This window comes from Silurus meridionalis, chromosome 2, assembly GCF_014805685.1.
Source record: "Silurus meridionalis isolate SWU-2019-XX chromosome 2, ASM1480568v1, whole genome shotgun sequence".
Classification (NCBI taxonomy): Eukaryota; Metazoa; Chordata; class Actinopteri; order Siluriformes; family Siluridae; genus Silurus; species Silurus meridionalis.
Window position 1 is genome coordinate 13,116,566 of NC_060885.1, and position 24,566 is coordinate 13,141,131.

The 24,566-nt window shown below is 38.3% G+C and overlaps 1 protein-coding gene across 3 annotated transcripts in view; it reads right to left on the reverse strand.

Annotated features, from left to right (window-relative positions):
* Window positions 1–24,566, reverse strand: part of LOC124399593 (inositol polyphosphate-5-phosphatase A) — a 145,541-nt gene that overhangs the window by 19,188 nt on the left and 101,787 nt on the right. For all 3 annotated transcript variants that reach the window (XM_046870617.1, XM_046870635.1, XM_046870625.1), the window contains exons 10-11: window positions 4,235–4,330; window positions 3,336–3,410 (exon numbers count right to left, since the gene is read on the reverse strand). In XM_046870617.1, the coding sequence (XP_046726573.1) occupies window positions 3,336–3,410; window positions 4,235–4,330 (171 nt within the window). The remainder of the gene's footprint in view (window positions 1–3,335; window positions 3,411–4,234; window positions 4,331–24,566) is intronic.

The following is a 24,566-nucleotide window of genomic DNA, read 5'->3' on the forward strand; positions in this document are numbered from 1 at the left end:
GACACCTGCATCACTGCCTCAACTATGTGTGTGTGTGTGTGTGTGTGTGTGTGTGTGTGTGTGTGTGTGTGAGAGACAGACAGCTACATAGAGAAAGATATTCATGCTCTTGTAAATGCCTGCATAGTTTCATTACTGTACATTGTGTTTGTGTGTGTCTATATTGTGTTGGGTTATGTGTTTGAACTGGCTTTATGCTTCAGAAAGAGCATTCATCAAATTACCAGAGCTGGACATGCCAAATCTCACACACACACACACACACACACACACACACACACTACGCAAAGTACATGCTTGAGTGCATATATGAAATGAGTTTTGTGTATGCCCAGGAGTAAGACATAGAGGATGAATCCTGTCTTTGTGTCACTTAGGACAGGTGTCTCACCTCACAAATAAACACAACAAACCTTCAGGAAAGTTTGTACAGTAAAAGGTAGTAGAAGTTTGCATTTGTATAAAATTGCATTGGATTGAGTAAGTAAAAATCTGCGCTTTGTTGGAAAGTGAGATTATGTGTATTTAAGTAATACATTTAATTGTACAGCCTAAGGGCTAAAATTTCACACTACATTTCATCGTGGCTCAATTAAGCAGAATGATTTGAGCGTCTGATGGGTCAGCAGTAAAAAAAACGAAGCTTCGTCCAAGTTCAAGGGCCTGCGGTTTTATAGCGGCTTGTGCTGTTTATCAGATACCACTCACCTTCAGACTCGAAAGGGCACCAAGATCACTGGGCCAGTGCACAAGACAAGGACTCAGATGAGGAAGTACCACCAGAAATAAAAATAAACGTCAGCATTAGCTCAAAATGTGCACTTCGCCTCAATAGGCCCAGCCGCGTAAATCACGGTGGCTTTGATTGCTCGGGAGCCGAAGCCTTTATGGAAAACTGCACAGTGAAATGTCCCCCTGGATTTCTGGTGCCTCACGCTCTGTCCCTTGCCATAATTGTGCTTTGATTTATACTTTGTCAAATATGGCCCTGACAATGTCGGCCACCATTAAATGCCATCAATAAGAGCCGGGTGAGAGGTCATTTAATTTGATTTTCACACCGCACACTTTGCCTTCATTGCAGGGCCAATACGGCCCCCAACTTTTATGATGTATTCATTATTTTGTGCCAAAACGATATACTGTCGAGCTCAGACAGCAAGGAGAGGACGGGGGGGGGGGACAAACATCAAATTCCAAATACCTTACTCAGAGTTAATATTACATTTTGAATGGGAACTCATTATCACGAAATTAAATAAATAAATAAATACACATAACCCACAAACAACAAACAAAAGTATTCAAACTAGCAAAAATCTAAAGAAATGAAAGCTAACTAGACATCATTTGGAAGAAAAAGTCCAGCCACAAATACAATTCACATTCTTTTTGAAGTGGACTTCTTTAATGTTGGTATTGAGTTGCAATACACTATATGGTCAAAATGCACCTAACATACTTATCAGCGGGTGTCCACAAACTTTTGGCAATATAGTGTACTGTATATAACAAGAAATAGAAGTTTTGTCAGCCAAAATATTTCACTCTGGCTCCAAGGCATAATAGAAGGAAACGTCAGGCACTAATCAAGTGCTGGTTGATTATCTACATGTTTTATACAGAGAATGTTATACAGGTTATAGATGGTATACATGTTATATATTTCATTTATACCCTGTACTTTTTACTTTACACAAAAAAAAAATTGTGTTCTTTTTCTAAATAGAGTCAGGACAGACTGAACAATCAAAAAAAAAATCCTTTATTTACCATTTTAGATACCATTTAAGTAACAATAAATAAATGTACACATTATTTAGAATTTAAATTAATACAGGTCTAGTTTTGAGCAGCAGTTTAGCTTCAGCGTAGATCCACCCTGCCTATGCGTTTCCTCCCTGTCAGAAAAAGACATTGGAACAGTGTGCTTGGCCACTTCTGCTTGCAGAACACTAGGCGCACATTAGATTAGCGCTGCTCTTCTGCTTAGGCTCCCTGACAGATAAAATATAGCTGGACCTACGCAGAAGGGCCATGTTATTTATTTATTTGGACTCTTAAAAACTCCTGCGGTTTGAGAAATGCAGTGACTGAGGACGCGAGGAGCATGAGGAGCCTGACAGAAAAGTTCATCACTTGCTCCACTCCTCCCTCCCTGCGCACTCGTTCGTCCCACCGGCTGGCCAGCTACAACAGATAAAGTTACAATAAAGAGGTACTAAAACAAAATCAATGGGAAGATGAGAGATTGAGGGTGGCATGGGAGGGGGAGGACACTTAGCACAGTCCTCGACTACTGAATGTCTTGGCTGGATGGTACACACATACACACACATACTTTCTCTCTATCTCTCTCTCTCTCTCTCTCACACACACACACACACACACACACACACACCCTCCCCCTCTCCAGCAAACCCTACGCCCCCTCGACGCAGCGGTCCCCGGAAAATTTAATCTTTCCAAATCCTCATCAGAGCTCTCCATCCTCTGCACCTGACAGCCACCCGGATAATTAATTATACAATTTCGATGGGAATATCGACTAAACAAAGCTATTAATCATAGCAAAAGTCAATAGGCATGGACACATTCAATCATGTCCCCACCAATGATTACTCCTCTCAAAATACAATAATTATTTTCAAGAGCTGCCTCGAATTAAATTTCTGTCAAGCCGGTACAAGTCTAGTAGTTGATGAAGGATGCAATGGATTTTTATTTATTTATTACATTTTTCCTCATCCCTTTTACCAAAGGGGGAGGAGAGACATTTGTCGTTTTGGAAAGGTAGTTTGTTTCATAAGGCTCATAAGACAGTATGTTTAACTGGAACATGACCATCAGATTATCTCTCACGAGCCATCAAGTCATTCATCTTACTGCTCTCCAATGAAGTGAGAAAATGCGTACACACACACACACACACACACACACACACACACACACACACACACACACACACCTATAAGGAAACCAAGGCTTGGACACACTTTAATAAGTACATAGTAGGTTACACTTAATATAGAGATCAAACTATTGTTGTTTGCTAACCAGCCCTTAAATACAAGACCATGTTTATATGCGTGTGTGTGTGTGTGTGTGTGTGTGTGTGTGTGTGTGTGTGTGTGTTTCTATATGCAATGTAGGACATTTCTCATCATACCTCTACCTCTCAAATGCTCACAAATCCACACTATGTGCCCAATTAAATTAATTTCTCTGTTATGAATAAGAATTTGCCTAAAAATATTAAGACTCTTAGGGAAATGCATTTTGTTAAAGAATCGAATGATTGAAGCACTAAGCACTACAGAGTATTTATAGCTCACCAGCGTTCCATTGTTTTCCCGGAAAACATCCTGGTTAATGTAGTTAAAAAGCTTCTTTTCGAGTTGTAGCACAACCTGCAAGGCAGAACACAGAGCAGGTCAGTACTAACTAACAGCTTTAAAAAAATCAAGGACAACACTGTAATGTAAAGTCATGGGAGAGTTTAGGCTTCACTGCTTATATGTATATTACTATGTATGTACTATGATCTGTATGTAACATGATTTAGAAAACCTGTTGATATTCGAGCAAACCGCAAATAAAATAATGAAAATTGGGGCTTGGCCAAAACTTGGGTTTTCTTTTAATACTTTAATGTATCTACTTTGACTTATATATAGTTCACACAAATCTCACATGAGCTGTTTTCCTGCATAACTTCCTGCATTAACTCATTTGGGGTAAAACCTGATAACTGAAAGCTTTCTTCCTTTGTACTTTTTAAAGACTGTAACATTTGGTTAAATCATATGTGAAAGAGAAACATTTCCTGTAGTGCTCAGAAAAATATACAATATAAAATTTTTAAGACGTGAAGGGTATTTACCAGGTGGCCACACCCTCACACACCCCCAAACATCCTTTTTTGTGCATACTCAACAGAAAATGGGAAGTTATGGACATAAATGCTTTATTCATCAGTTCAAATAAATAATACAATATTTAATATGAAATTTGTTAGTGAAAACATAGTTTAAAATGTTATTCCTAACGTTCCTAAACATTCAGTCCCGCTGCGGATTCCCACAAATTTTAAGATAATCCGCAACGTGCTGTTAGTTGAATTTTCCCAGCCGCAAATTCCAAATAAGTTAAAATATATAACTTTGTGTAGTAGTGGATTGCTATTTTAATAACAGTGTAGTGTTTAAGTCTGTATATGGTTAGCTGTTTTTACCTTGCGGTCATTGTCAGACTCTCGGAATATGAGCTTGTCCACTTCATTGGTTTCTGCAGTTCGAACCGTTTGCATGGTGGCTGTAGAACACAGACTCTGAGGGCAAATGAAAAGACAAGAAATAACATAGGCATAATAAATGTTGCATTGCTATTAAATTAAAAATTCCTTGACAATAGCATAGAAATTCAGTTTGACAATCTACAAATGGGTGCTGTTACATATTTAAGTCAAATGTACTTAAAATTACTTTTTGCATTTTAAAAGAATGATACAAGAAAATGAATGAATAATGTTTTGGTTATACAGGCTAATGAGGACATGCCATAGGCTGAGTAGTTTGTCCAAATTATTTTCTATTTCTATTTGGTTTGTCTCTCTGATCCCCCTTAATGATTTAAATTCTGTAACACCTCTTTCTTTTCACAAAAAATTCCAAAACAGAAGGAGCCTCAACTATTTTAAAAATCCTCTTTCTAAGAATTTAGTGAGACACCATGTTTTCAAAGACATCTATATATAATGTTTCAAGGAATATGGCACACCTGAAACGAACATTTTTGTGACATAATTTTTGGCTTTTTTTATCCCACATTTATTGTATCACTTGTTCCAAAGACTAGCTACAGAGTTATAGTTATTATAAAATCCTTATTATAGGTATAAATGTCATACCACAACATTAGATATCAGTGACACGTATATAACTAGGCAGGACCTTTGAGTAGCACCCGAATAATACTCAATGCATTTTAATGATTTTGAGGAACCTGAAATTGAGAAAAGAGCATCATGTCCCTCTGGCCCTCTTTATGTCTCAGTATTGTCCTGACCCCCGAAGACTGTGTGTGCGGCTAAATTCCCTTTTGTCAAGTTTTTTTTTAACAATTAGTTAAACATTCGACCATCTGTGTTTGAAGACTGTTGAATGAGGTAAAGCCAGTCCTGCTGGTTCCCATCCCACAGGCCTGATTGAAATTCAAAGCACAGATTAGTTAATTAGGTCAAGCCAATATAGCAGAAAGGGGAAAAAAGAAGGCCCTTTAGAATGAAATGTCACAAATCAGGCCAGTAAACTCACAGAGCTGTGCAGCAGATTAAAACAAACAGCGGCAAAAAACCTTCTTCTCTCACTCTTTCGTCCCCCCTCCTTTTTTCCCTCCATTTGGATGCTTTCTAAGCTCTAACAAATCGCTCCATCTTTTGCTCATTTGGGTCCAAGTGCCAGCTCACGGTGCTCCCTTTGCAGCCTCAAACTAATGCGCTTTACAGGGTTTAAGCTGCTTTGAGCCATGAATAAGCCCAAGAAAAGATCTCCCGAAAAAGGCAGAGATACTCAGCCTGACAAAGTCATTGTAACCACACACACACACACACACACACACACACACACACACACACACACACACTGAGACAATGCTGGGAAATTGATCTGTTTATGTTCTCAGAAATTACTGCTGTAAAGTAAAAATAATAATAATAATAATTGATAGTTCAGCTAATAACTAACAATAAATATATTATTATTATAAAATCTATCCATAAAATTGTAGTCAGTGAAGTTCTATTTAATGTTAAAACACTTAAAATTTAAGCTAAAAGGAAAAAACTATATAAAACAACATTTCAATAAAGCCTTTCAATTAATGTTCAGCTTTTAGCTCTCTTGAACAGCATTCCTCTGTCCTTGTCTAAGCCAGAGCAGAAAACTCTCGCCATTAGAATGTGCCAGAGAGCAGAAAAGCCATATTGAAATTAAGAGTATCCATTTATAAGTACAGAAGCACAAAATCCATTCATGATTTTGATAATCCATAGGGGACAGGATCTGCCAAGTGCTGATGATGCTTTTGTTAACACTTACACAGTTGATCGACAGATGTGTACATACAATCACAGATTATGCATAATTCACAATTTTCTCTCACTTAATACTCCTGCAGATTTTACAACAAACTACTAAGCCACTAGAAATAGTCACCACTTTCCACTAATGCATAGATTGCTGTATACTTTACCGAATGATGCATCTTGTGACCTCTCTATTATAACATTCTATCTTGAGTTAAGAATGAATGGGAGATAACACTTAGGTCACATATTATACTAAGTGTCACAGTCTGCAGCTGCTTGGGCCAAGAGGGATTTTGTCTCATCTGAAGGAGTGAAAAGTAAGAACCCTTCAGTGGGAATCAAGACTGATATCCTAATTCTAGTGCCCAGTGATGAACAGTGAGCTATGGGATGCCTCTCCGTTAAGAAAATAAAATAAATCACTATACATCAAAGCAAACACACATTGTAACATAATCAACTGTGTTGCAATGAGTTCACAATTAACTCCATGCTCCTAACACTACTATTTATACAGATAACATCTAAATATACATTCTATTCTATATCAATTTTGAAACAAGATGTTTTACCCTATGATGTAAGCAAATTGATTAGGATATTGCATAACAAAATGAGAAAAAAAAATTATACTGGCAAATAGTTTTATATGGATTTAAAGAATCTCCATCTGTGTGTATTTGAAGGAGCAGGTGTAAGTTTGTGTATACTGACAGAGGAGTCTGTGGAGTCTGTCTGGTTTGCTCTCTCTCTACACTCAAAGTATCTGTAAATGAGCAGTGTGCTATATCCACTTACCGGAATTAAATTAAGAGATTTGTAAAATGTGTGCATACATACAATCAATTCATACATCCCTCAATTTAAACACAAAAATCAGATAATAAAAAAAAAATCAATATTCAATATATACAATATTGCATAAAAACGTTTGCCCAATCAACACTTGTCATATGATTCTCTTTTCCTTGTGGAACTCATTCCATGAACAAGACCTTTATGTAAGGCTTATTTAAAACCAAGTGTATCATGATTTCCAGGACAAAAAAGCCTGGGGATCTCTGATGACATAAATCATATAAATATTAACAAATTCTTGCACACTCTAAAAACCAGGGGACAGCTGCTAACCCAATCCAGTTACCTAACTGTTGATCACACACAGGCATTTATTACAAACTGTAAGGTAACAATACAGCGAAAGATGCATAGAAAGGAAGGCTGCGGTTGGGTCTCTGGTTCAGTCCAGCAAAATCAGTGAGTTTGTTAGCACACAAGTCTCTTTTAGCTGCTTATTTTACTTTATTAACTAACTTTACCAATATATATATATATATATATATATATATATATATATATATATATATATATATATATATATATATATATATAAAATTGGTAAAGTTAGTTAATAAAGTAATAATAAAGTAAAATAAGCAGCTAAAAGAGACTCACAGTTTGACCATTTGTATAAAAAATATATACAAATAAATATAAAAGAGGTGACATTGAAACCTTCAACGCAACATAAATCTTTTTTACAATGTCCTTTCTTCAGATAAAATTGACTAAACTCCACCAAAAATCATTTTTAAATCACAAAACATTTGTTTAACAAATCAAATCAAGCACCAAAATCTGCCATGATGCATATATCCAGCAATTAAAACAGTCCTGGTGGAAACATAGCAAAAGTTGTGTTTGGTGTCCTGATGATATACATAATTTAAAACATCATAACTACTTTAAAACATTTACAAGAATATTTTGTCTCCATGCTCTATGTTGAGTCTGGTTTCACTAATAATAAACGTACATTTGCATAAAGCATCCATATTTGTCCGTGCCCCTTTTAATTTGAGTATTGAAAACTTGAAAATTATTCATTTAAGGTACATTTAGAACCGATATTTTATATATATATATACACAGTTTATCTAACGATACTGCAATATTTCAGCAATATAAAAATTTTAAATGTTTAAAAAAAAAAACCCACGGGTTTCGGTCCAAAGTCCCTACTTTGCTCTGGAGAAAAACGCACAGGCCAATAAACTCTCTTCATTAGATCTTATAGTGCACAGCTCTTCTTTTATCGACAGATATTGATTCTCTTAAACGGGTAGAAATGAGTCAATAGCATTGGCTGATAGTAGTTGTGGAGTGTGTGTGGTGTGGGGCAATCTGGAGCAAAGCTTTGCGCTTTAGTGTCAGATGCTCTTTAGAGTGTTAATCTCATCAATTAGGGGAAAAAAGCAGTGCTCAGTTACAGATGCTTTGGCTCCACAGAAAGGCTAAATCAATGCATCCTCACCATAAATCCCTCTCTCAGAACACACACACACACACACACACACACACACCTTCTGCTACTGCAGCCACATGGCTGAAGATGGTTTCGGTTCAATCATTTAGCTGATACAACTTTCCACACATACACAATCACAATCACACAAAGTACTGTTTAACATTGAATATTATTAATAATCATCCTATATAAGCCTGAGGTAAAACAACAACAACAACAAAGACTCAGCACAAACACAGGTCTTAAGTAGTGGGAATAATGTGTAAGAAATCCACATTACGCTGAAAAGCCAATGTGTTTTATATATGCAAAGTTCTATATAATTTTTTGTAAATAAATCACATTGTTAACTAATAAGGTATTGGCAGCATACAAAATCAATTTTAAACACAAAACACTTTTATTATAGGAAAACAGATAAAAAAAGAAATTCTAATTTATATTAGGTAATGTACGTAAAATAAAAAAAAATTTGCTAGTCTCACAGGAATGCCCATGTTGTCTTGTAATCTCTGGGTATAGGCCTATGATGGAAGCCATGCACCACATTGAGTTGACTTATGAACCTTTTGAGCCTCCTTCCTGTAGTCTTCTTCCATCACTCAGAGTGGACATTATTGATTTCCAGATCATAACTCCTCGTGCCACCACTCGCTGACCTGCCATTACACCAACATGATGAGCCATTGTGAACATTTATGGAGCAGAGTAATTAGATCTCAATTAAAGAGGGAGAGAAACAGAGACGTGTAAGGGTTGATGGGTCTCAATGGTGCTGTTAGAGCAATGCTATTCTGTTAATTCACTGGGTTTGGCACTTTGAATCAGAGACCCTGCTGGCAGTCATGCTTCGTTAATATTCTACCACCAATGGACATAGTGGAGCTGCCAGGTCTATCCAGAAAATGGCAATCTTGGCAAAACCCTACTTTACAACAATAACGAACACTTTCAGAATAAAGATATTTAACCGCACACACACTAATGCAATTTTAAATGCTCGATTAGTACCACAAAACAGAGATATTTTTATAGTATTCAGGTGGATCATTGTTCATTAATGTAAGGCTAATAGGTTAAAAAGTTAATGTGTGTATAAAATGTATTTCAATATGTTCTGTAGCTTTGAACTGACACTAAATATCTCAGAACAGATAATGGCAGCCAAGGTGGCTATAACAGGCTTCACCTTTCTCTTTCTTGCTGTCTCTCTCTTTAATTGAGATCTAATTACTCTGCACCATAAAAATCACAATGGCTCATTATGTTGGCGTAATAGCAGGGAAGTGAGTGATGGCATGGAGAGTTATGAGCTGAAAATCAATAATGTCTGCTCTGAGTGATGGAAAGAGACTACAGGAGGAAGCTCTGGAGGTTCAGAGGTCAGCTAAATGCAGTGTATGGCCTCCATATTGTGGGCACAGATAGTTATTTAAATAGATTAGTTATTAGAACTAAACAAAAGTTCATTACTAAATTTGTGTCGAATGCAAAGATTTACAAATAAATACACAACTTGCACTTTGAAAACAGAACTTTGTCACTGTATCTGAAATGATATCTAAAAACTATAATACTAGTTTAGATTTGATTGAAAAAGTCTTTTCTTCTTCTACTTTTGGCTTCTCCCATCAGGGGTCGCCACAGCAGATCATCTGTCTCCATACCCCCCTGTCCTCTACATCGGCCTCTTTTAAACCAACTACCTGCATGTCTTCCTTCACCACATACATAAACTTCCTCTTTGGCCTGCTTCTTTTCCTCCTTCCTGGTCGCTCCATCCTCAGCATTCTCCTACAGATATACCCCATTTCCCTCCTCTGCACATGTCCAAACCATCTCAATCTCGCCTCCCTCACCCTGTCTCCAGAACGTCCTACATGCCCTGTCCCTCTAATAAACTCATTTCTAATCCTGTCCATCCTCATCACTCCTAGTGAAAACCACAACATCTTCAGCTCTGCTACCTTCAGCTCCACCTCCTGTCTTTTACTCAATGCCACTGTCTCTAAAACATACAACATTGCCACAGTCCAATAAACTTTCCCTTTCACTTTTGCAGATACCCTTTATCACAAATCACTCCTGTCACTCTTCTCCACCCACTCCACCCTGCCTGCACTCTTTTCTTCACTTCTCTAACACTCTCTCTATTACTTTGCACTGTTGACCCCAGGTACCTGAACTCCTCCACCTTCTCCACCTCTTCTACCTGCAACTACACCACACCACTGACCTCTCTCTCATTCACACACATGTACTGTGTCTTACTTCTAATGACTTTCATTCCTCTTCTCTCCAGTGCATACCTCCACCTCTCCATGGTCTTCTCAACCTGCTTCCTACTCTCACCACAAATAATATAATCTGCAAACATCATAGTCCATGGAGACTCCTGTCTGACCTCGTCTGTCAACCTGTCCATCACCACTGCAAACAGGAAACGGCTCAGAGATGATCCTTGATGCAGTCCCAACCTCCACCTTGAACCAGTCTGTCGTTCCTACTGCACACTTCACTGCTGTCACACTGTCCTCATACATGTCCTGCACCACCCTCACATACTTCTCTGACACACCTGTGTCATTATTATATCTCTGATATACATGCTATAATATAAAAATCTAAATTACAGTCCTCGATTAGCTAATCATATAATATGGCTTCCAGGACAATCAGGCAGTTTGAAAGTCACTCCAAGTTAATGAAGCTAATGATTGCCAAGGTGGTGTAAGCTAAGGGTCAATCTGTCTGTACATCTGTTTTATCCAGTCCTCAGTTTTCCTTAAAGAACCCACTTATGTTATCGCTTTAAGAAAACCTGCCAATGGTTTTTGTGTAGAACTCTCACAGCCTTAATCATGCAGTTTATTATTATCATTGGAGGAAACTGGAAGTTCAGCAGCATCCGAGATATACTTCCTCTATATGTTAAGTAATATGAACAGTAATAAGCTGTAATAAGCCTGTGAAGATCAGTGTTCCAAGGCATTTAAATATATATATTTCCAGTACAATTTGTATTTCTGTTATCCACTAAAGCAGCAAATGCAGATTTTATGAAATTAGCACTAAGTGAAATATCAACAAAATCCTGCTAAAACACAGACATAATTTGTATTTTGTCACCTGTAACTCCTACAAAAAGGTAGACTTGTCCATAATGATCATAGCCTACAAAAACAAGAGTTGCATATTTTAGCTTACTTTCTACTATTGCAGGATTTTATTTACATCTGTATAAAATATACCATATTTCAGTGGCTTTACAGTTCAAATTAGCTGTACCCGTGATCCTAAAGGTATATTTTTACATGGCTGCAAAGCTTGCCTATAATTATAAAAGGTTATTTGTCAGATTTTTCCAGAATACATGTAATCATATGCTTATGGGCCATGATATTAAGGCTCTTGTAGCTTCTTATACTACTGCTAAACCTGACAAAACACGTGTCCAACTTAGGGCTGTCAATCGAATACAAATATTTAATCGCAATTAATCACACGATTGTCATGAGTTAACTCAAGATTAATCGCAACTTAAATGAATACTTCTCTAATAGTTTTACTAGAGGTTTTAATACTCAAATCAACATGGACAAATATGGATCCTTTATGCAAATGAATGTTTATTATTAGTGAAACCAAACTCAACATAAAGCATAAAGACAAAACATACTTGTAAATGTTAAAGTAATTATGGTGTGTTAAATTACGCAAATCATCAGGACGCCAAACTTTTGCTATGTTTCCACACGGACAAATTTAATTGCCGGATGCGTGCATTATGGCGGATTTTTTAGATCAGTAAAACAAATCATTAGTGACTAAAAATTACTTTTTTTTATTTATTTATTATCCTATATATTATTATAGTTTATAATTCTTTTGATATGGGTAAAGAAAAGGACGTCGTGAATAAAAGTGTGTTTTGTGTTTTATAATGTTTTACAAACGCGCTGCAATTAATCTCACGTTAATAAAATGAATGCTGTTAAAATGAATTGCCGTTATCGCGGTATAAACGCGTTAATTTGGACAGCTCTAGCTAGTCCACACTCTTACCAAAATTACATAGCTTTCCGTTTGAGTGAAAGAGAGATGGACAGAACATGCAGGGCGGCCATGTAGGGGGTGTGTGGGTAGAAAACTGAGAGCAGGATAAAGGGGAGTGAGAGGTGGAGGGGAATGCTTCCTATTCATCATAGCTGGTGGAACATCTGGGAAAAACCCTCTAAAACAATGCCATTGAGTCTCTCAGCTAGCTGATGGTCCTGGACAAGCACGTTTGGCCTTGCAAGCATAGAATGGACAGGCCACAAATCATCTCAGGACAACAGGGGTAGGTGGGGAACGCCAGTGAGGTGGTGTGTGTGTGTGTGTGTTCCCCCTGGTATTTAAGTCTCAAACAGACCCATTCTCTAGGACCCGGCAGGACAAATTGGCCAGTTTGGGTGTCTTTGAGAGGCAGTGCAGCGCGAGGAGAATGGGACAGGCCTGAAACACAAGGAACAGCCCCATAAAAATTCATCACTTTGACCTCTTTGACCTCCTGCTACTGGGGGGCTCCACACACACACATACACACACACCCCTAATGTGATGAGCAAGCATCTCATCAAGACATATAGGACAAAAAATGGTCAGCTTGGCAGGAAGAAATTTTATTAAAATTTTATTACCTACTACATTTCCATCAGTAGTGTTTCTAACGGAGTAAAAGTAGATTTGCTGTAAGAGCATACATGCTGCTCACAAACACACAAAAGCTAAAAAGAAAAGACTTCTTGAGAGCAAAAAGCCACCAGATGCTTCATTGTGCCTGAGTATGTGTCAGTGGTGTGTGAAGTAAAGCACTAAGGGGTGGTGTATGTTCTCTTCGCTGTATTAAGTAGAGAATGAGCAGGCATTGTTTCACTCCAGGCTTTTGACACATTTGTGCCACATGTACAAAGAGAGCTAATAGAAGCTTAAACATGAAGAGGCCCTCCTTATCTCATCTCCCCTCCACTGCTGCTGCTTCAATCCACAGCTCCCACACCAGTCACCACAGATGTCCACAAACTGTTTAAGTCTCTCTGCATCAGTAAAACCAAGCTGATTTGCAGTTAACCAGAAGGCAAAAAAAAAACAAATGGGTTCCGATATAACTCACGGTACGACTCTTTCCTAACAGTGAGCTGAAGGGATCATTAACAAGTGCCAGTTCATTTACAGTCAAATATAATCTGCTGCCAGTCTGCAAAAAAAGTTCAAAAGAATAATACTGAACAAAACATTAAGTCAAACAATCAACACGTCACTGGAATGTGCTTTTCAGAGACACTGGCAGCAAACACAGCACAACTGAAAACCCAACTCATCCTGGTTAAAAAAAGACAAAATCTCAGTCTCAAAGCAGAAAGTAACAATAAACAAATAAATAAGCAATAAAAAATAGAAATAAAATGGCACGCCTGACTGTTGTTCTTCGTAAATGTTTCAGTGCAGGTTTACACTTGATCCTTGCATCAGTGCTAACTTATCTACCATCCTATTTTTACATTTCAAATGTGCTTTAAAAGATTTTCCTATTATTTATAATAATTATAGAATACATTTCAATGGTCTTCTTATAAGCAGAATGTCATGACTTCCCTAAAAGGGTGAGCTTGGCTTTAGTCAAACGTATGCCTTAGCTAATTTTTCAATTAAGGATGAGGTCAATAAACTTGTTTAATTATCAAAGAAACAAAGATATATATTTTTTTTTAGATTATGTCTCTCACAGTGGACATGCACCTACGATGACAATTTCAGACCCCTCCATGATTTCTAAGTGGGAGAACTTGCAAAATAGCAGGGTGTTCAAATACTTATTTTCCTCACTGTATGTATATATGTATGTATGTATATATATATATATATATATATATATATATATATATATATATATATATATATATATATATATGTATGTATGTATATATCCCTCAGACTGGGGCTCCATGCAAGATCTCACCTCGTGGGGTCTCAATGATCCTAACGAAGGTGAGAAATCAGCCCAGAACTACACGGGAGGAGCTGGTCAATGACCTGAAAAGAGCTGGGACCACCGTTTCCAAGGTTACTGTTGGTAATACACTAAGACGTCATGGTTTGAAGTCATGCATGGCTCGGAAGGTTCCCCTGCTTAAACCAGCACATGTCCAGGCACGTCTTAAGTTTGCCAATGACCAATGACTCTGGATGATCCAGAGGAGTCATGGGAGAAAGTTATGTGGTCAGATGAGACCAAAATAGAACTTTTGGGTCATAATTTCACTAAACGTGTTTGGAGGAAGAAGAATGATGAGTACCATCCCAAGAACACCATCCCTACTGTGAAGCATGGGGGTGGTAGCATCATGCTTTGAGGGTGTTTTTCTGCACATGGGACAGGGCGACTGCACTGTATTCAGGAGAGGATGACCGGGGCCACGTATTGCGAGATTTTGGGGAACAACCTCCTTCCCTCAGTTAGAGCATTGAAGATGGGTCGAGGCTGGGTCTTCCAACATGACAATGACCCGAAGCACACACCCAGGATAACCAAGAAGTGGCTCTGTAAGAAGCATATCAAGGTTCTGGCATGGCCTAGCCAGTCTCCAGACCTAAACCCAATAAAGAATCTTTGGAGGGAGCTTAAACTCCGTGTTTCTTAGCGACAGGCTAGAAACCTGACTGATCTAGAGAAGATCTGTGTGGAGGAGTGGGAAAAATTCCCTCCTGCATTGTGTGCAAACCTGGTGAAAAACTACAGGAAACGTTTGACCTCTGTAATTGCAAACAAAGGCTACTGTACCAAATATTAACATTGACTTTCTCAGGTGTTCAAATACTTATTTGCAGCTGTATCATACAAATAAATAGTTTAAAAAATTATACATTGTGATTTCTGGATTTTTTTTAGATTATGTCTCTCACAGTGGACATGCACCTACGATGAGAATTTCAGACCCCTCCATGATTTCTAAGTGGGAGAACTTGCAAAATAGCAGGGTGTTCAAATACTTATTATCCTCACTGTATGTATATATATATATATATATATATATATATATATATATATGTATATGTCTCTCCACCCGTTATTCAAAATATTTTGGTGATTTAAATTTAAGGTACAATTGCTACAAATTGTTGTCCTATTGTTTTAATTTTAAAACTGTTTATGACTAGTATTACTTATCTGCTATACAGTTATGCACATGCATTACTTGACAGGCTAAAAACTCTGTCAGAGCTACAGTGCTGATAATACTTGATCAGACTTGAAAATTAGAAATGCATAGAACAGTATTACACGTACAAGCCTGACAGCCTTGCCAATGAAGCCTACGAAAGATGTCGACATAACCATTGTTATTGTTTATCCATAACCCTAAAGTTGGCATCAGAATACAAATCGCACCACATTGTTTCATTGCTGAGTGCAACACTCCTGTTGTACATGTATGAGAGGCTCTCCTTTAGGAATACAAAGAGTTCAGTCTTCTGAGGTCTGTTTAATGATAAATTACTTCACTCTGTCACTTCATTCAGGAGTCATTTAGCAGAAAGATATTTTCAATAAGGGAATATGAAGACAATACATTCATAATAAATACTTAAAAAAAAATCAAAACACACACACACACACACACACACACACACACACACACACACACACACACACACACACAAGCAAGGTACAAATAAACGCAAGTTTTTTTCCCAGCAGTCAAACTGTCTTTAAAATCCATTATCATTTAGGCTGAGAGCAGTTTGGTGGATCGTTAAGTGTGTATGGAACAACGATTAACAATTAGTGGTTTTGTCCTAATGAGCAGCTAAGCTCGAGTTCATTACTGCGCTAATCGATATACTGTAGACGATCAATGTCTCTAAGACATCTTTTTCTTTTCTACAAGCAGTCAAATTGTTAAGTCAAATTCAGGAAAAAAAAAAAGAATTATTATTCCATTAGACTCAAATTCTTGAAAATCTTAATTCTTTAATTGGCCACAAGGTGTTACATTTCTGCAAAAGCAGCTAGGATATTAGCAGATTTTAATTTTATGTGCTCATTGTAAAATGTTAAATTTACAATTGACATGCTGAGGTTATTATATGAAGACACTTTTGGGAGTTGGCATGTCTATGTTTAATACCCAGTGGTGAGTAAGTTTTCAACCACTGGAAACTTTTTTTTTTTTTCTTAACTGTATACAGTAGGTAAGAATTAAATATTAAATTTTCCTTTTTAAACCGCTGTTGTGTAAAACAAATATAATCCTCAGGGATATCCAAAAAAAAAAAAAAAATCCACCTCAGGGTAGTACAGCATTCAGCTTTGGGGTACGAGTATAATATGTATCTTAGTATGCAGATTTTTTTTTTTTGTACAGCAGAACACCTTCAGCAGAGACACTTCCACAAGGCAGCAAACCAAAAAAATGCTGATTCTTTGATTCCCAAGACATCACAATGAGGGAGACATGTTTTGACTATAACGTCTGGGGTCTCGTGTCTTCAGCATTATGGTAGTATGCGTTATCATTGGAGATTATTCACGATGATGATTATCACCCATGAGAGCATGGCTGAAAAGGTTAATGCTCCTGCAAACCTCGTTAAGTTTAACTCTTTTGTTTATCTGGACAATGATCCATGTGTCCTCTTACACTCAGATAGCCATGATGGTGGCAATCTGTGTCTCAATAAGAGTACAGTCTGAAAGGACAGCGCACAATGCTGTCCAACACACAATAGCCAATGATTCATTCCCAGCAACACCCTTTAATTTGTTTGCACCATTTCATTTAAATGATCCGCTCCAATACTGCCGGGTGGTGATCCAAGTGAGGAAGAGGGGGTGGAAGGACACAGAGAGAGAGAGAGAGAGAGAGAGAGAGAGAGAGAGAGTGAGTATAGTCTGGGATTGGTGCATAGTAAAGTGGTAGACCCCATCATGTGGGTGGGCTTTGTGATTCGTTTTTTTAACCAATTTTTCATGCCCATCCCTCTTGATGTGACCCTACTGTGGCTTCTTTATGGAACTGACAGGCCGGTGCAGGAGAACATGCTGCCCTTCTGATAGCATGAAATCAGGAACAAAAGACAGAGTGGAGAGGAGAAGCGCTGAGGCGCGAGAAGCTAAGGCCATCCCTTGCCTGATTCCCTGAATCGTTCTCTCTCTCTCTGTCATAGCCTGCCCTGGTTGTCCTTTTCTCCTGCAGTTCCAGCTCAATCGTGTCCTTCAGGCTTCTTGTGCAAGAAAACAGTGAAGAGTGCAGTGGAACCTTGCTTTCTGTCCCGCCTTCTGTAAGACAAAGCTCCAGCTCCTCCTTAAAGGCCTGGCAATATGACCATTACCGATAAATCAGAAGAGACTTTACACAAGAGGCCATGAATTGTCAATGTGGCACTTAATGGGACCTGTTAAATATGACGGGGTGGTTTGTGGGAAGCTCGTGAATGGGAGAAAAGCCAGCGCTTAGTCTGCCAGACATGTGTAAAGATTATAAGTGCCACTGCTGGCTTTATGGATCTGCACCAATACAGTTCAATGTGATGGAGGTGTAAGTGGCATTGAATAAGTGTACCGAACCTGATAATCTGTCCACCCCTCCTTCTACCAGACAGACACAGAGAGGGCGAGAGAGAGAGCACGAGAGAGAGAGAGCGACTGAATTAAAAATACTCCTTACTTCATTCAGTTTTCAACCACTATTTAAAAAAGAGAGCATGCTGGACGTGTGCTACTGAAAAAGACAGATTGGTGCTGCTAAACAATAAGCTGTTTGACAGGAAGTGAAGTGAATGCATATCCAGATGCAGAATGCTTCCAACCCCAATGGGCTTTTTTGTGCAAACTACAGTGAACAAAAGCAATTTATTCATTTTTCCACCTATTTGTTTCATATTCACTCGAGTGCATCTAACACTTAATAATTTCTCCTCAATGAAAAGCACATTTGTCTTCTCCAGATAATGTTATGCAGATGTAAAATTCAGCCTTCGGAACATTTAGCAACAGAGGAAATAAAGCAAAAGAGCAACATAAATGTTTAACATGCCTGGAATGCTTTCATAAATAATTTCTTTAACCGCCATCACAAAAGTCAGAAGCAACAAAAAGTAATAAATACTAAATAAATCTGTGACTACTGGCATTAGCATGGGCATTGTCAGTGGTATAAAAGTGAATTTTCTAGACCGTAACAAATATTTACAGTGAAAAAATTACCAGTCAGCTCAATTGAGCCGATTTGATCTGAAATTCAGTAACCTAAAAGACATAACATTCAACATAACGTAAAATTATATAATTAAAACTGAAAAACTAGAAATCCTGTTTTACAATAATCTTTAATCTACATTTTAACAATGTAATTGCTCTAAATTTTGAGAGGAGTAGATAAATATAAATAAATCATAAATCATACCAATTAATATCTTTACATTCTGAAATAAATATGATTTATTTTTGCCTTTAAATATGTATATGAATTCCATTCTTTGTTGCAAGAAAAAAAAAAAACTTTTATATTAATCAATAAATTAATGCTTACAGATGTTTGCCAACACTCACTGTAAATGTTTTAAGTGAATAAATAATAAATATGGCTCCTACACACACACACACACACACACACACACACACACGTTTTGCAAAATGTATATTTCAAGACATTGCTGGTTCATATGAGACAGCTGATATTAAAGAGCTTTATTAGTTTAAGTGGGCAGCCATCTCAGACCACCCTGACTTCCCAATCCATAGTAAATGTAGACACTATTTTGTGAGAGTGATAGTGTTCTCTTCTTCTTAGACAAAACAGAATTGTTCTCTCCTTGCTTTGTTTCTCAAAAAGCTCTTTCCAAGCTGAAGAATGTCTACCTAAAGAACATTCAGCCAGTATGGAAGCACTAAAGTGAGATATACAACAAGCAGGTCAGTCAAGAGTTAGGGAAAGAAAAAAAAAATTGATGAAAACAATAAAGCTAAAAATTAAAAATGATATGCAATGACATGGTGTAACAGATACGCCACCAAAAGGGATGATCAGTTACTGGAAGCACTATCTGATCTTTAAATGAAAGCTGAAGAATGAACGAGAATCACTCCACAATATGAGTGGGTTGTTATGGTCGCTCTATTTAGCAGCCAATACAGTCGAATCACGGTGTCTGTGTGTGTGTGTGTGTGTGTGTGTGTGTGTGTGTGTGAAGCTGTAAAGGCTTCCAGTGCCAGGCACCTCCTTCACCCCAATCACCCACCCCGTGCCAGCCTCAATAGTGAAGCCCGACACAATGGGACCAGGCCCCAGGAGCGAGCTCAACCATCTCCGAGAGGAACAGAAGGCAGCGGTTGTTCTTCATTCTCTCTGCTTTTTAATTACGTCTTGATCAAAGCCGCCACACGCTCCTTCTCTATGTGTGGCTCGCTTTGTTTTAGTGTCATTAGATGGAGAGGGAGAAAGGGATAGAGTGGGAGGGACAGAGGGAAAGAAAAAAAAGTGGAGAAAAAGAGAAAAGCAGTGTTTGTTCACGCTCCTGGTGTATCAGCCGAGGTCATCAGAGAGATCATGTGGGTTTATCAGGAGTGCTAGTGTATCATAATGCTTATCATTATACGCAGACAGTCCTCTTATTACTATTAACACATTTTACCGCTCCGAGGAAAGAAGGAAACCTGTTGACTCTGAATGCATGTATACTGTTTGTTGTCCGTTTATTAATGTGGATAGAAATCATGACATAAATATGTAAATTAAACTCTACATTTTTATAATATAGGTGTATCCAAATATCTGTATATCTGTATTCTGAGTGAAATCTGTGGGTGGAGCTAATACCTGATGTTTCATTAAATATGTCAGCATGATCTGTGAATTCTAAAAGTTATTCAAGTTCATGTTCATTAATAATCTCAATCAGAAATGTCGGTGAGACTTACTGAAAAATCTCATATATTTTCTTTCCACCTGCCTGCAATATTTAATTTACAAACTGGTAGCCTGAATCAAACCATGCAACCCGCCCTTCGAAGAAGTGTGCTCATTTAAACGCATGTATCTGTGTTGTGAGCTTCAGATCTGACTGCTGTTGCACCTAGAAGTAGAAAGTAGACACCTAGTAGTTTCATTTGAAAGGAAGTCGCACGCGAGGAAAACAAACGTTATGCTCTCTTATATCTCTACATCCTTAATAATCTCTCTTATACTCTTGCTCACAATGTTAGTTCATGCGCAGCAGATGTACATGGACAAAAGTAATTAAATAATGACCGGACAGGGACAGTGAATTGATGGATCGTCATAAAATAAACAATCTAGCATTATTAATTGAGTTATAGAGCAACTGAGCAGAAAAATAACTACACTCCTTCTAAAATATGATCTCGTTTTAAAAAGCACATTAATAGCAGAAACTCATTTGTGGTTTAACAAAATAAAGTACTGTTTTCAGATCATCCATCTGAAGTAAATATATGCTTTGTATGTGCATGTGTGTGTGTGAGCTGGTTTATCAGATGCAGATGAGAGTCTCTAACTCTGCTTGAGAGACTCGTCGAACAAAGGGCCAATGAGAGCACGCCGAGTGACTAATGGATGGATGCGTCCCAAAATTAATTAGCCTGACTAATGTAGTGTACACTTAATTTCACTGCCTGCCTTTTGATTTATGGCAGGCCATGTGCACAAACGCAGCGTGAAATGGAGCCTTATTGTCTGAGGAAGATTTCAGCGGTAAACACAGCTATGGCCCCTTAGACAACAGCGCACCAGACGCTGCACAGCCTTCCAAGAGCGCTGTAAACAGATGCATATGGACACAAACACACTAACAAACATTCACCTGCACAAACAACAAACACCTTTTTTTCTGATATGCACATCTACAAATAAAACACAGGGTAAGCAAAACAAGCACACACAGAAACATTCGTTTCAACAGTGATTGAGTTGACTTTGGCATCAGGAGTGCGTTGTAAAGCTCTTCAAACAATGAAAAATGTAATCTTTATTACTGCATTTGTCACTAACAAGCAGTTTACAGGCCTCATTTGGATCAGGGATTGTACAAGGCCCCACCTTTAATTTCATGCTGCTCAGCCCATAAAGCAATGAGGACAAAGGCAGAAAACATTGATTCATGTAATGTGCCGCCTCCTGCACTTCTTTCTGACGCACACAGGGGGCACCAAGCGTTGCCTGCTAAACAGCGAGCCAGTCCGTCCTCTCAAATCATGCTTTTAATGAGAGCAGCCAGTAAGAGCAGCCGGTAAACTCCAATTAAAACAAGCTCGAGTTGTGTCACGAGGACAGTAGATCACGTCAGTAATTAACCTCAACGCTGGCCCCCATCAATCCCCGACTTGGAATGACCGTCGGGCCGGACCATTTTTTGCAAGAATTAAATTTACATTCTATTATGTTTAATTACGAGAAAGTGTAAATATACTGGAGAACAGCAGTGGTGCTGTCACCATGCCTCCTGATTCACTACCAGCCAAACCCCGGGGTCCTGCTCCAATCCCAGCATATACTTCAGCTGCTTGGCTGCGGTCAAAACACAACGCACAGGTGCGCACACTCAACTCTCCTTTACACATCCGTTCTATATATTTTAATCTCCTTCCATCTTCAAATAATATACAGAAAGAACATACAGGTCTGGCAGTAAATCCGAAGAAGGATTTAATGGATTCTATTGTGAAATAGTTTTATGAAAGGGAAAAAAAAAATTATTTACAAACTTGTGTTAAGACCACCCAGTTTTATGGCTGGCTCTACCTCTCGACAGTCTCTTACTGTTTTTACCACTTTAAGAGTGGGATTCAGGGACAGAGTGTAAAGTGGAGAGAGACAGAGGGAGAAGAGAGTGTGAGAGAGAGAAGGTCCAGCATTAGGACCCACATGGCTCCATCTTTTGTCCCCAGTGAAAAGCAGTGCTAAATGGGGGTCAATTGAAGCCAAGCCCCTTCTGTCTAACACAATTACTAGAGTTCCCTGTGTGTGTGTGTGTGTGTGTGTGTGTGTGTGTGTGTGTGTGTGTGTGTGTGTGTGCGAGTGAAAGTGTGTTATAGGAAAGAGGTTGGCCCCAAGCCTCTGGTTACTGATCCTGCCGCTCAAGCACTTCAGGAATGTGCCACCTGTATCCAACCACCCCTGTGCCCCGATCACACATACACAGCATCACACTGACTTCCTTCCCAGCCTACCCCAGGGTATGCTGGGTAACTAAAGCATCCTGGTGGTACAAAGGTGTTTTCTCACAGACAGAACTAGAAACTAGAGCACAGAAAATTCAGCATTGACTAAATTTCCCAAATATTTACTCTGAACCACATGATGCTGAGTTAGCAAAAAGGTCCATGTACATTTGAATATGTGGCAAAAAAAAATGGTTGTAGGCTCTGTAAATGCAATGCTATTACTCATATTTATCTTGAGTTGCACTCCTGATATAAATTATAGTCTTTCATGATCATGATTATAATCAGGAATCCAAATCACAGAATTGGGGGTTAAAAAGAATGCTTATTTATATATTTTGTGTCAAAATGTGTCTTTTCTAACTTTGCACTGAAGATTCGAGGCTTATTATGCCAACAATACTGACTTAACAAAACTTTAATGACTAGTTTTAAAGTGATTTTGGATACAACTCATATTTCAATGATACAAATTTGACCATTTAAAAAATTCTTCAAAATGATAAGATACACTCATGTCTTGTGGGAAGGAAGCTGGTTCCAAAGCAGATGTGCTTGTAAAGGTGTGCATTAAAAAAAATAAAAATGAATGCAGCGCTCCTTGAGGCCGAGTGCCCAAACTGCAGCTGCAGAAAAAGAGAACAGACGAAGACTATTATATAGTTTACCACACAGGATGAAGTCCTTCCTGCATCATTAGAGATCAGCAATTCAGCTGTTCAACAATTCAGCAAGAAAACAATTCAGCTATTCAATAAGCTCTCCTTCCCTTCTCCTCCCCTCTCTACTTTAACAGTGAGAACCTCCTCAAGCAGGACAATGACCAGAATCTATCTGTCTCTCTCCAATTCTCCCATTCGCCTATGCTCCCTTCTCTCTCTCTCTCTCTCTCTCGCTCACCCCCTCTTTCCAACCTGGTTCATTACAACCTACACATGTATTAATAAAGATCTCCAACAAGTAGGACTCAAATAAGAAAAAGCAACAGCTACTCGTTAGAATGACAAAAAAAAGCATGTGACAGACAGAAAGAATCCTGAACTCATCAAAATAAAGAGCAGACAGCGTCCTGCCTCCGATTTTTGCTGTGACATTTTACAACTAGGAGATTTATGACTCATTAATGTGCTTACTACTCTCCCAACCCAGCTGTGTTTGCTAACCTGACTGCAAGGTGCATTGTTATGTTACAGGGTTGTTCTCCTTCTCACATGCACACACTCACTATGTGCTAATGAAGGCCCTTATAAAACCAGGCACTCCTCAGTGAAGTGGTGATTAGGACGTCATAAAGCAGATCATTTGACCACACATACACAAGCTTTGTGGGTTTGTGGCTTAGATCAGTTGCCTCTGTGTGTGTGTGTGTGTGTGTGTGTGTGTGTGTGTGTGTGTGTGCGTAAACTGTGAGCAAGACAGTAAAGACAGTGTTAAAATTCGAGAGCAGGAATGTTGCACTCAGGATGGCGGAGTTTACATGGAAATGATTTTCCAATTATTCTAGTATTTTCCATTTTTCCCCAATTCAATCTCGATCTACTAGCAGTGTATGAGTGGTTACAAATATATAGCAAATGCTCATATGGGAAATTCAATATTGTACTGAGGCAACAAAACATCAAAAAAGAGATTTTGATCAAAAATGAAAAATAACCTTCAAAAAAGTCTTCAAAGTTGTACAGCACTTAAGCTTTGTAGATTATTGTAAATGTTTAAATGGATTTCTATACACCATTTCATGTCCCTAACTATCACCAGATGGCCATAGTATCGGTTATGGCTTTGAGGGGGTGGGTATGACGCAACAGGGCGTATCCATGCAGACAAATGTGGGCCATGTACGTGTAAAATCGCGGCAGCAGATAAATTACTGAAGCTGCTTATGAGTCAGCTAGAGCCATAACTGCAAGCATGAGAGTTTAATTTTTTTAACAAGATCAGGCATG